Here is a 13484-nt window from a genome sequence, read left to right on the forward strand (position 1 = left end):
CTTTTGAATTATTTAAATAATTCTATTGCGTCCTAGCTTAGAATATCTTTTTAATAATTATTTTTTATTACTTATTTATGAATTTTGCTTGTTCATGAATTTTTGGAAGTTACATTTCATTTTATTGTTTCAAAAAGATTTATTTTGTTTAAGTGATACCATACAGCAATAAAGTAAAATATCCTTTAAGTTTTTTTAAAATCCATTTTACTTCAATATGTTGTTGGCAACAGAAGAATATCTTGCTTCACCCTTGTGTCAAATGTTTTTCTTGCCTACATTTTTGGAGCGTCCATCTTATTCTAAGGCCTGTGCTTTCATTTAGTTATAATTGCCTACATTTGTATTATATTTGTAAAATATTTCCTTTTGTTTTATGCTCATATCTATACATTAAAAAATATATCCAGTAAAAGTTTGTTTCCTTTGAAGAGTATCATAATCTCAAAATTTGTTCTTAATATTCCCAATAGCAAATGCATTATTTATAAATTTTTTTCTGTGTGGGGGCATACATTATTTTAAAATGGCTAGCAAAGCCTATTTATTGTCTTTTCTCTTGTCTGATTTTCTTTTTGTATGTACATAAGCTGTAAACTTGGTACTAATGTTTGTATTGACACATTTTGATTATTTTGTTTTGGTGATATTTATTTGTTTTTCTTAGTTCATGGGGTTGACATACATTCTGGAGCTGGTTTGGTTGCTCGTCTTTGTTTCATTAGTCCTTATAACCTTTGTGTTCTCTGTGTGGTGGGGAATGTGCAACAACTTGAAGTATGAACCAAATCCAGATAATAGATGCATTGATTTAAAACCATTAGGTAAGTTCATATTATTGGAATGTGTTTCTAATTCAGAATATTTGATAGATTCTCTTCTTACTGTGAAAAATTGATAATGATAATAGATTTTGTTTACATTTCAGAAGAGAAATAGAGCATCATAAATTGAAATACTCTTTTTGCCCTGCCTTTTAAGTGAATAAAATATTTTAATCATCCTAAGACATCTTGAAACCAATACATGTTTGCTCAAAATAAGCTAACCAGAAAAAAGAAATTTAGAGTGAAAAAAAAAAGTAAATTATTTGCTTGTGCACAGCAACTAGTCATTTTTCTTTTACTACTCTGTTAAAGTGTGCAGATTGATGTGAAAATAGACATAATTTCATTAGCACAACCCAAGAATTTATTTTTACCAGGGTGGCTACCCATCTGGAAAACCTGGAAATGTCAGGGAAAATTCAGGAAAATTTACTTTTGTATGCAGAAAACCTGGAATTTATTTAAATTATGAAAAGTTTCAAAAGATTTGTTTCCTTTTTTGCAGTTTAGTAAAATAAATTTGGTCAGAAATTCATGCAACTTGAAGTTACTAAAATAATATATTTCTTTCCTTAAACCAGTTCTTCAACCTCACCTTTTGCTTACTGGTAATTCTCTCCCACCATATAATCTCCTCTGAGGCTGAGATCCTAACAAAGTTGAATGGTTCATACCCTTCCTCCCTCAGACAATAACTGTTTCTTTCCTCAAACCAGTTCTCCAACTCACCTTTTTTTTTCTCTAATTTTGCATATTCCAGTTTCCCTTGGAGGTTGAGAAATTTACATCCCCTATTAATGGTAATTACGTTGCTTCTGCAACTATCAATGAAAAACTGTTTAGTTTTCCCAAACCAGTTATAGATAAGCTCTTCAAAGGGTAAACTAGTTTATAGATTACTGTTCAATTTAAGTATTGCTTAAGTGTTTGTGTAGTTCTTTATCTCTGTTGAGATGTGTTTGTTAATTTATATTTAAATACTTTGAAACATTTCCTCTTGAAACAGAGCCAAACAAACTAAAAATGTCATCAAAGAAAAGTTTTTTCACCGAAATTTTGTTCAATTTGATGGGTAGAGGACTCGACTGTTGCACAAAGGATTTCAAGGAATCCAAAGTTTTGGATTCCGGGCTGTTAAACCAATGGCCCCTTTCCTGTGTGAAGAGATGTATTTGATGCTTTACAATTTAATGAAGCAATATCTTAAAAGTTCTGAAAAGCATATTTTCTTATTGAAATGAAATTTCTTGTTTCCTAACCAGAATATGATGTTCTTATCAAGTAATGAATTTATGGTGGAAGATCTTCCTGCATTTATTGTGTATATGTACATGCATATAAACCTATATAATTTTATACTTAAGTCTCAATATCATAGTTCAACATGCTTCCTTTCCTTGTGTTTTCTTTGTATTGTGTATTTGTATAAAAGTTAGGTAAAAAAAGCATCAAATTATAATCTGAGATTCATGGGTCTCTTATTTTTACAGCTTTTCTTTTCCCAAATGGTACTGATGTAAATCTACTTAGAATTTGTGATGAAGGGAAGAAAAAGAACTTTTGTAAAGACTGTGTAAGTTTTTTTTTTCATTATCTCTTTTTCGAAAACTTAATTAAACAAAAGCGAGGATTTTGTCACTTTAAATAAGATTTTAGTATTCTTTCTATGCTCTGAGAAAGGATAAAATATGCCAAGCTACCAGACCTGAATTTTTTATGGTCTTGATGTTAGGAGAATTAGGAAAGCTAATAAGTAGGTCTTCTTCATTTCTTTTACTGTTAGAATACAGCTTTTTTCTTGTATGTCTATAACACAGTTGGTCAAAGCATGCTGTGGCTTAACAGTGTTCTATTTCAAATGATATTGTAAATTTCTATCATGAATATGGTTATATCTATTCTAACTAACGATGAAGGTTGGCAAGTTTTTGCCATAGGTGGAAAAAAACGCCTGCAGAAATTGGTTTTTGCCAAAGTAGCAAAAATCAAGTTTTCACTAACAGCTCCTGGAAGCAGTTTTTACATTTTTTTCTTCAGCAAGTTAATGAAGTACAGTAGGCCCTCGTTTTACGAGGGGGTTGCGTTCCATCGAAATGCCCCGTAAATCAAAACCGCCTAAATTAAGACTTAATATTAGTGTTAAAATAGGGGTCAGGTTCCATTGATAAAAAAATACTCGATTTTAGCGATAGATAAGTAAATATATATACAAGTTTCCTGTGTGCTTATTCCAATACGCTTGCACAATGTGCAAACAGAACACATCAATTAACTTAGAGTTTATAAAAAAGAGCGGCAAATGTTATTCTTTTGGCAGTCATTAATTATTTTCCTCTTTAGTTCTTTGTGGCCCCTTAACGCTTCCATGATCACTCGTGTCATTTCGATGACGGGATCTTCATTCACTAACAAATCAAAAAGATCAATTACCGTTATCAAGGAATGGCTCAAAATGCCTTCATAAGTGTCCTTGAAGAAAATTAGTCCTTGGATAAGTGTCCTTGAAAGTCCTTGGTAAGCTTTCAGTGTGAAAGCTTTTGGTTGTGTGTCATCGGTGTCAATATTCGCGTTGGTTTCATTCTCCTTTGTCACTTCTAAAAGCTCTACTTCTAGTGAGCTATGAACTGTGAGTTGAATAACTTTACTTCTGGAAAGAGCTCCTCAACCAATCGCAAAAAAATGTCTCCAGTGCCCAAGCTCACTTGTTAGCAATCCAAAATGCAGTTTATTACTTGATATCTGCAATCTCAGGAATTTGGATTTTGAGAGGGGAAAATTTTTATCTGTTTGCAATGCTGTATCCGCATAAAATCAAAACTCATCCAGGTAAAATAAAATAAAGGTGTCAAATCTTAAGCCGTGTATAGTCAAATCCACGTAAAATTAACCCATGTAAAACGAGGGTCTACTGTATACAATACAAATGGGTACCGAGGGTATACAATATTAATTTGACAATCAGCTACTGGGCGTGGGCTCGGTTGGCTGGTCCTAGTCAGTTTATTAGTCCTCAATGAAGATCAATGGCTGTCCTGAAACTATCCACCTCGTTGCTCACTACAGCCATTTCCGGTAAACTGATCCAAGTGCCCACAGCCCTATTAAAGTAGTAATTTTTCCTCATTTCCAGGCTAACCTGAGATTTGAAAACTTAAAACAATGACCCTTTTCTTGCTTTCCATGCAAAAATTTAACCCATTAACATCTTTCATTTTGATCAATTTAAACAACTGAATCATGTCTCCTCTGACTCTCCTTTGCTCTAGGCTATATATATTAAGCCTTTCAAGTCTGGTATCATAACCTACATCACTATCCTAACCTAACAAAGTTTAATGAAGTTTATTTGAAAATAGATTTTGCCATTCATTAAATTTTTTTTTTTTTTTTGCATTTTTGCTGTGTTTTTTTCCTTTGTCCTGGCAATAATACCTTTTTGCAAAATTACCTTGATTTCAATTTCAGTTTTTTGCCTATTATTCTTTTGAAAAATACTTCATTTAGCTAGATTGTTCTTAGCAGATTTGATCTTTTAAAAATTCAAATCAATCGTTAAATGATTCTTTGAGTTCATCAGTCCTTTTTAAGTATATCGTGGAAATTCAGTTCAGCTATTAGGTTATCTGAAGAGTCTTTGATACATTTTAAAACATCACTGAAATCCAAAAAACTATTGTACGAAATATGCAGTTTGCTGCATAATACTTTACAGATTCACGAATTTATGACATTGTAAAAAAAAAGGAATAAAAAAGACATAGAAAAAGTAATTATAAGTAATGACTGTATTATCATGGTTAGAAAAACCAAGCACCATGTGAGGTGCTTAAAAATTTTATTAAACTGAAAGCAATACCTTTCATTACTCGAGTTTAATGTGTGCACCATATATTGCTCAAACCTCATCTAAATGGTACTCAAGCTAATCCCATGCCCACTAATGGTACACACATTGAACTCTGGAAATGAAAGGTATTGCTTTCAGTTTGATAAAATGAAGAAGCACCACTCATGAAATTTATTTCTCTAACTGTGAGGATACAATGATCACATATAATTTTTCTTTTTCCCCCTTTTTTATAATAATCTAAAAAATATTTGAACCTGTGAAGTATTATAGCCCAAACTGCATTCATACGGCAGTTTGTTGTTTTTCTATGAATTTTTAAGATTTATCAATGACTTTTCAGACAACCCGTAGTTTTAAAATATTATCTTAGTAAATTGACAAATTAATAACAAACTAGTGGCCTGTGACGCTCACATAGTGATGACATCAGCACTCATGTGACAATGTTGATGTATGTCATTAAGGTCAGGTGACATCAAATCTAGCCTACCTACTGTGAGTCATATAGTGATGACATCATCCACAGAACAGCCAATCTGGAGACTATTTATTCTATCGACATAGATGCATAAATGTTTTTTACAATGCAGATTAATTGGGTTGAAAGTGTATGCTTCCGTAGATTGCCGTTTTCAACATTTGCTGTACAATTATTCTCTATTATTTTTCATTGATATTTAAAGTAAACCATGAATAATGCAAGTTGTGTCTGATGAGGTAAAATATACCTCATTGTATTCCTTACAGACACTAATAGTTTCAGTCACCATTTCTCTTTAAAATGTTTTTTCTTTCATGTACAAAATGTTTAGTTTTTATTGATTAGTTCTAAACCATTTGTACCATTATCTGCCACTTTTTACTTTCATACATTTTAAAGTTGTAATGTTTTTTTTTTTTGAAGGTTGAGACATCTGAAGTATTATTTCTTGTTGCTCTATCTGCTAGTTTTTTGGTGGTTCTAAGTTTGGTAAGTATGTGTGTGTGCACTATGTACACACCCATTTGATGTAAATATGCAAATATTCTGATTAATTTAACATCTTGTAGACTTAAACTTCATTTGAAATGTGTAGTCTTTGGGTTATTTGAAATTTGCTTCGTGCTTTAACTTTTGCACCGCACTGTATCTAAAAAACATTCAAAATGATGTAGTGTCTCTTTTACCTGAAAATATTAAACTACTTTGTTAATAAAATTTAAAAAGCCAAAGATTTACATAATCCTAGATTGCACTCCTGATAACAGTAAGATTGAGCTAATGACATTTATTTTTGTTATAAAATCTGAACTGATAAATTGAACCCAAATGAGTTTACTGTTGAAATTAACGTAAGCTTTTTGTTGGAAAAAATTCAAAATTTGCTGGATATGATGAATAAGCTTATGATAACTGATCCAATATGAGAGGCCAAAAATCAGGGGTACTATCTCGAATCAGGACGTTAAATTTGCTGGCAATCAAGACTCCATGTAACCACTCTATAAATTAAGTAATTAAAAATATGGCAAATGGCACCCTTAGAGGCTTGTAGCATTTTTTAAAAACTTTTTATATGACTCAAAACATTTATATATTCTTTCCTTTATCAACTTTTCATTGAGCTATATTATTGAAATGTGTAAAGGGGCATACTTTAAAACTGAAGTGGTACTCTATGGGTAGGTCGAATACAGGCTATAAAACCCTTAAAGTATCAATTAGGGGAAGTTTATGATTCTTTTCTTAGCATTCATAATTGTTCCAAAATTGAAAACTATTAAAGATGAGGCTTCTGGAATGTTAAACCTTGAAATTTTTAAGCTGTATTATTCTATGGTTCAAAATTTTGAATTTCATGAATCCAGTAAGTTATTACTGACCAAGAACTGCAATCCACCTCTTGCAAAATTTCTTTTTGAGGATCTTCAGTCAGATGTGTCTTTTAATAAAATGCCCTGTGATGCTACAGAATTATCCAATTAGATTGACATCCTCAATAATTTGAAGTGAACTCAGCCGCATCACAAAGTTTAAAGAAAAAGTATTCATTTTGTATATGAGTCTAAATGAAAATGTAATATAGAGATTTTTTTTACAATGGATCTAGCGAGAAATGCCATAGAATGCAGATTTGACTTAATGAGTTCATAAGTCAATTATTCTTAATTGTTATGCAATGAATATGATTTAAAAGATGCTCCAAATGATCTATCTATTAATCAAAGATGGCAAAGATTTGGAAATAATGTTGACCAATGGAGAATCATGGAATATAAATGCACATAATTTAACAGATGAAATGATGACCCTTTTGTTCTTATGAAGTAAAAAGCAAAGACAATTGATGTACCATTATTAATTCAACTCTAGATATCGTCATATCAAACCTTGTTATTAATTTCAGAATTTCAATCTTTCCCATTAAGTGTGGCAAGTGGAAAAGAGGAGATCTTCAAAATTGTAGTAAATAAATTTCATACTCTCCACTACTTTTCAGTATAAGAACAAATCATTTTGAAAAATTCAGAGAGTTAGCAGAACTAAAAGTAAAAAATAAACCCTTTAGATATTTTGTTTATTAATGGGTTCAAAGTCTTCCTAATATTCTTCACAAAAGGAATTATCTTTGCCTCAATAATCCCATTTTTTCTTCTTCTTTTGACTTAGAATTGATAGAAGTTGAAATTTTATTACACTTTACCACAAGAAGGAAATATTGTTATATTGTGATTTGATTTCTCAATTTTTGTACTGGACAAGATATATTTTAAAACATGTTATGGATTATTTTAAAACATTTTCAGGGTAGCTTGATGTTTTTAAAATAATGATTTTATTTTAGTCATCAATTAGTGTTTCTCCACACCTCTTTCATTACCAGCAATGTATCGCATTTCCAGTATTTGTTTGCTCTCACAAGTCTTCTGCAAATCTTTAGATACTTTTTGAACACAAACGTGCTTTTCAGAAGTTTTCAAATCACTTCTGATGATACTTATTTGGTTCAACTCCCTTTTTTAACATTTTTTGAACTCGGACACATGTTCCTACTTTTCGAAAACATTTTACAGCACTTATGGAACACCAGTAGTTTTTGCTGTTAATTTTACATAAATCTTGCTGGACAACTTTCAACTGTGGCCAGGAAATGGAGTCTTTAACCAGGGAATCCAATCCTTTTTGACAGCACTTGTCAGATCAACTGACCACAATTCATTGCAACAAAATTTTTAGTAAAATCATATTGAAGAGATTTTATGGTCTATTATTAAAGAAAGAGATGTTTTTACAATTGTACCTAAATGTGTTCTCTATCCGCTCTCAAATGTGCCCAGTCTGTTCTCAAATGTGTTCTTAAGTTTAAATTTGACAAATATCCTGAGTGGAACACATTTCCAAACACTTTCTTTTTGAGGGAACACTTTGGAATTCATTTTTTTGCACATTCAAACTAGAACAGTTTTCTGAATTTAAGTGTTCCAAACGTGTTCCCAATGTGTACTAGGAAAATGCAGGATATGATTATTGCTTATCATATAGTTTTTGCTATTTATTTTTATATTTATGTGTGTTTTATTGTACTAAAGATGTAAAGTACATTTTTTTTGTTTCTTTTCTTTAATGTACCAAGCTGATTATACTTTGAGAAAATTTGTACCAGACACGTTTTGCAGTACTTGGTTTGAACTCGTCTCTTTTTTTCCATAGTTAAATTTATAGCTTTTATAAATGCATAATATTTTAAACTGCTAGAGCCTTACCCCATCTTTAGTGTAAGGAAATGATTATATGCTAAAATAAATAATATAAGAATGAAGAGTAAGAGAAACACTAATAGAACATTAAGGTTTATCGAAATAAACAGTCAACAGTAATAATTTACAATGTTGCTTAATTTAAGGAAGGAAATAGTTTCTTGATTATTACTAGTATTAATGTCTAGTTACTGTGAACATTTATATTATTGTATGTTTCAGTAATGTAACATTTTTTAATATGTCATAGTAAGCTATGCCCAATTTCTTCAAAAGTATTAGTTAAAAAGAATAATCATTTAATTTCTTTCTTCAATCGTATGTGAATTTACTTATTTTTTTTAATTCCAGGTTAAATAGTCGTAACTTCTGTATTAATAAAAATTCCTTTCAATTTAATTTAATACTCTTAAGAGCGAGAATCGGAGAAACAGTCACACCTAGCATTATGAGGTGATTCATGCCATCTTAGATTTTTTTCAAAGAAAAAAAACCTACTGTCATTCATCTTATTAAAAGACCAAATCCAGAATTTTTTGTTTTGAAGTTGAGTTGTTCAGTTTCTACAGGCCCCTAAAGATTCGGTATTTAAAATTAAACTGATTTTTGAGACATAGAAATTGCTATGTGCCACAATGCTTTCTGAAAACAGTTTACCTCCTCTTTTTTTTTTTTGTTGTGTGTATGAAACATTGAAACATGTAACTTAATAAAATAAACAATAAATTTGCGGCAATTAGTTGCCTAAGGTCAATAAAAGTCGCCTAAAAATGGCATTTTCCTGTTTTTTTTTTTTTTTTTTTTAAAGCATTTTTGAGGTCTAAAAACAGCTTGCACCTTTCAGTTGTCATAGCAAAGTAGTGTCATTTGAAAGGCAAGTATAAGCACTTTAAAAAAATCTGTAACTTTTTGTGGCAAGTTCAATGTGCTTTCAATTACATAACACTGAAGTGTGGAAAAATGGCAGATTTTATCAATATTCAAACTAGCGTGACTTCTGGCACAAACAACATATTGAAATAATTGTTTTGCTATTATTATAATCTATTATGTCTTACCATAACAGTAAAATCCATTGTGGTGAAATGCTTTAAAAAATTTTGAAATTTTTTAAAACTTAGCCTGTTTTTGTAGTCTGGACTTCTTGCTTTTTAATGCTACTTGCCCGACTTACTGTTATGTTAATCATAAAGCTTGCATTATAAACTGGTATTTTAATGCTCTGTAACTGACAATTTTGATATTTATTTTGTTTTACATGTGGCATTAACAACATTTAGGCGAGACTGGAGACAGTTGATATGATCCCCTTTTATGTTGGAGCTTATAACTTTTGTTTGACTCAATGGAGCATCTAATGTTATATACTTTGAAGAGATTTTTATCCATCAAAATGCTACGCCATTTTTAAAATTTATTTATTGCAAAAAAAAAACAGTTGGTTCTCTGTTTAACGATTTTCAAGGGACCACAAAAAATCATCTTTAAGTAGAAAGCGTCCTTAAATAGAAAGCTTTTAACACTATAGTGGATCATCTGAAACTGTCAAAAGCCGTTGTTAAACAGAGAAAGTCGTTAAAAGAGCGTCGTGAAACAGAGAGCCAACTGTGTTTGTAAAAAAAGCTGAAACTTTAAAAGAATCAAGTCTTCTTTGTACAAGAAGACTTGAGCCTGGAGGCAAAAGTTTTAAATGCTCTTTTGTGTTTCAAATGCAAGTCAAACATTTATTATTGCAACATAATTATTATTTACTCATAAAGAAACAAAATTTATGGTGTCAAATTGAAAACAACGAGGCGTGTTTTTAAAGTAAGTTCCGTTTTTATATAAAAAAGGAACAAGTACAGATAGAGCTAAGTAATTTAGTGCACAAAAATCTACCACCCTTACGCTATTTTTCGACATTGCTCCCGTGATTTTCCAAGCATTTGTCATAGCGTGGTACAGGTTTTTGCATACCTATTCGTACAAAGTTACCGCCCGTTTAGTCAACCATGAGGACTCTTACAGGGCTTTGGCTGGGCGTTTTTGAACATCCTCTGGTCTGCCCTCACCTCACTCGCAGCATCTTTCATTTGTTTCGGCATCTAAAGTCTTTCTAAGGTGGTCTGTGGCACAACAGCAATAATGAGCTCAGAGAATATGTTATCCCATGGCTGACTACACAGGCGGCAATTTTCTATGAATAGGTATACAAAAACCTGTACCACGCTATGACAAATGTTTGGAAAATCACGGGAGCAATGTCAAAAAATAGCGTAAGGATGGTAGATTTTTGTGCAATAAATTTCTTTGCTCTATCTGTACTCGTTCTTTTTTTATACAAAACGGAACTTACTTTAAAAATACGCCTCGTAGAATAAAATGAAAATAGACTATAAATTATCAAAAAAAACGTATTTAACAAACAAAATCAACTCTGTAATAGGATCTAATAATTTAACTTTGTCATAAATCTTGATTACATATAGGGAAAACTAAGAAATAAATAATAAAACGATAGTTGAACTTTAACGTATATACTATTAGTGACAAGCAAAATTAGTTTTTTAGCGTCGTAAACTATAAAAATATTTCAAAATTGACCCTAACATTTAGCTGAAATTATTGGTTTGAATGAAAATGAAAAAGAATATTTTCGAATTTCAAGAATTATTTTGGAAAATTAAAGTGTTTAAATACACTTAGTAGTAGATGTAACCAACTAGGTTAAGAAATTTTTACATCTTAATTTTTGCTGTATACTCAGTATAATAAAATGAAAGAAAGGGGGGTTCAACCAAACCAAGCACTGCGACCACAAGTCTATTGTACTAGTCCCCAAACAGAAGTCTTAAAACAGACCAGCAGCTGAAGTAAAATTCAGCAAACACTCAATAGGAATATCATGAATCTCCCATGGTTCAGGCAAATGATAACCAAGATGTTCAGACCTATAGGCAGAAAACACTTCACAATCATACAGGGTGTGAGTAATAGTTTTCTCATTAAAGAGGTAACCTCCTCAAATTGGATCATTACTGATACCCATTATAGCACAGTGCTGCTTTAAGGTGTAAATATCAGTAAGAAGACCAAAAGCCTTCCGAATACTATTTTTGCTAAGAAGCCAGTATTTTTGACATATGATCCCCAAAGAGAATCAGGTCTCCTTCTTAGGATGACAGGCTGAATATGTTCAATGTCATTGCGAGATAACCTCTCCAACAGGATGGTTTCTCTCACAACAGCCATCTTAAACATACTCACTGCTTGAGCATAGATAGGACTGTGACTGACTTGTCCATACTCGTTAAGAAACAGCAGTTTGTGCAGGAGAAGGAGTTGAAGCCTCTGACTTGCTGTATACTTAATCAAGATGATGAAAAAGTATTGGTTTCTCACTCTCTCTCTCACTCTCTTTAGCGCTACAAGTTATTTTACCTCCTTGCAAACTCCTTATAAACTCCTGCTTTTTAAGAAAAGAAAATAAGGGCCCTTAAAACTCCTGGATTTTGCTATTATCTACTCCTATTAACTCTTTATTTTTTAAATTCTTCATGACCTTAAAGATTTTCTACTATCGCTAATCCAATACGACTGATTACTTTTTACTGAATTTTACCGGAATTCCGCTGTTTTTTCATCTAGTAATACCAGAAATCCGATTTTTTCGTTGCACTATTTTTTCCCCACATCCAAAATCCCCCCCCCCCCAATTTTCTGACAATTACGTCAATAATTATTAATATAACATCTTGTAGACTTGTTAAAGTATCATTCTCAAGTTTTTTTGCTTTAAAAAGGGGTATTTCTCCAGGGCTTTTTTCGATCCGTGAGTAAAGAAGGAGGCAACTTGGAACGAGTTCTGAAACATGATGAGTGTTTGTTTATTTTGTATCACATTGTACAAATGGAGTCGGAAAAAGCAAAGAAAAGTTATTTTCAAACAGACAAGGAGTCATATACTGGTGACTTTATTAAATTCAGCTGAAGTTTCTGATTTTGAAAATATTTTTCGAATATAAATGCATCTTTTTATCTTGTAAAATGTAAATAGTAGTATACCTTACAAATAGTTTTTTTTTTTTTTTTTTTTTTAATTTGAAGCATCAGCATTAAACTGATATGTGGTATTTAATGCATTATTGATTGGACTTAAGCCTCTAAAAACCTTTACTCCCAACTTGACTTTTGAGAGGTTGAAAAAGTAAATATCTTTTCAAGGAAGAGAAACTGTTTTAGGTCTTATGCACTTCTAAAAGATTACTATTGGCAAAATTATATGAATATTCATTTTCTTATTTAGTTAGATTTTGTTTATTTTCCATAAACTAAAATACAATTTAGTGTTAAAATTGCAGTAATTAGCTTTATTTAAATATTGTAATTCTATAATAAATTTCACCACAGTCTTATATTAGTATTACACATGCATAATCTAATGTTATATTGCATCTGTTAATTTGCCTTGGTTGTATTAAATGCTTCTTGAAAAGTTTTACTGATGCCAGTCTAATACAACTGAAAGCACATTGAACTTGGCGCAAAAATTTATAAATTTTTTAAGAGTGCTTGTACTTGCCTTTTAGAAGATACTACTCTTGCCATGGCAATTGAGAGGTGCAAGCTGTTTTTAAACCTCAAAAATACTAAAAAACATCAAAAATGTCACTTTTTGGTGACTTTCATTGACCTTGGGGCAACTACAGTAGGCTCTCTGTTTAACGACACTCTATTTAACGACTTTCTCTATTTAACGACGGCTTTTCACGGTCCCAGATGGTCCACTGTAGTGTTAAAAGCATTCTATTTAAGGACATTTTCTACTTAAGGACGTTTTCTACTTAAGGACGATTTTTTGTGGTCCCTTGAAAGTCGTTAAACAGAGAGCCAACTGTAGTTGCCACAAGTCCTTTATTATATTAAGTTAGACCCTTCTATATTTCATACACAAGAAAAAATTGAAAATAAACTGTTTTCAGAAAGAATTGTTTCACATAGCAGTTTCTATGTATTAAAATTCCACTTAATTTTTAATACCACACACAAGTCTTTAAACATCTGTAGAAACTGAACAACTCAATTTT

At 31.3% G+C, this 13484-nt stretch overlaps 1 protein-coding gene across 1 annotated transcript in view; it reads left to right on the forward strand.

Annotated features, from left to right (window-relative positions):
- The window catches only part of LOC129218579 (neuronal membrane glycoprotein M6-a-like), a 36650-nt gene that overhangs the window by 17653 nt on the left and 5513 nt on the right, over nt 1–13484 (forward strand). Inside the window, exons 4-6 of the mRNA XM_054852891.1 lie at nt 668–824; nt 2318–2400; nt 5582–5647. Coding sequence (XP_054708866.1) covers nt 668–824; nt 2318–2400; nt 5582–5647 — 306 coding nt within the window. The remainder of the gene's footprint in view (nt 1–667; nt 825–2317; nt 2401–5581; nt 5648–13484) is intronic.

The sequence above is a fragment of the Uloborus diversus genome, chromosome 3, assembly GCF_026930045.1.
Source record: "Uloborus diversus isolate 005 chromosome 3, Udiv.v.3.1, whole genome shotgun sequence".
In the NCBI taxonomy this organism is placed as follows: domain Eukaryota; kingdom Metazoa; phylum Arthropoda; class Arachnida; order Araneae; family Uloboridae; genus Uloborus; species Uloborus diversus.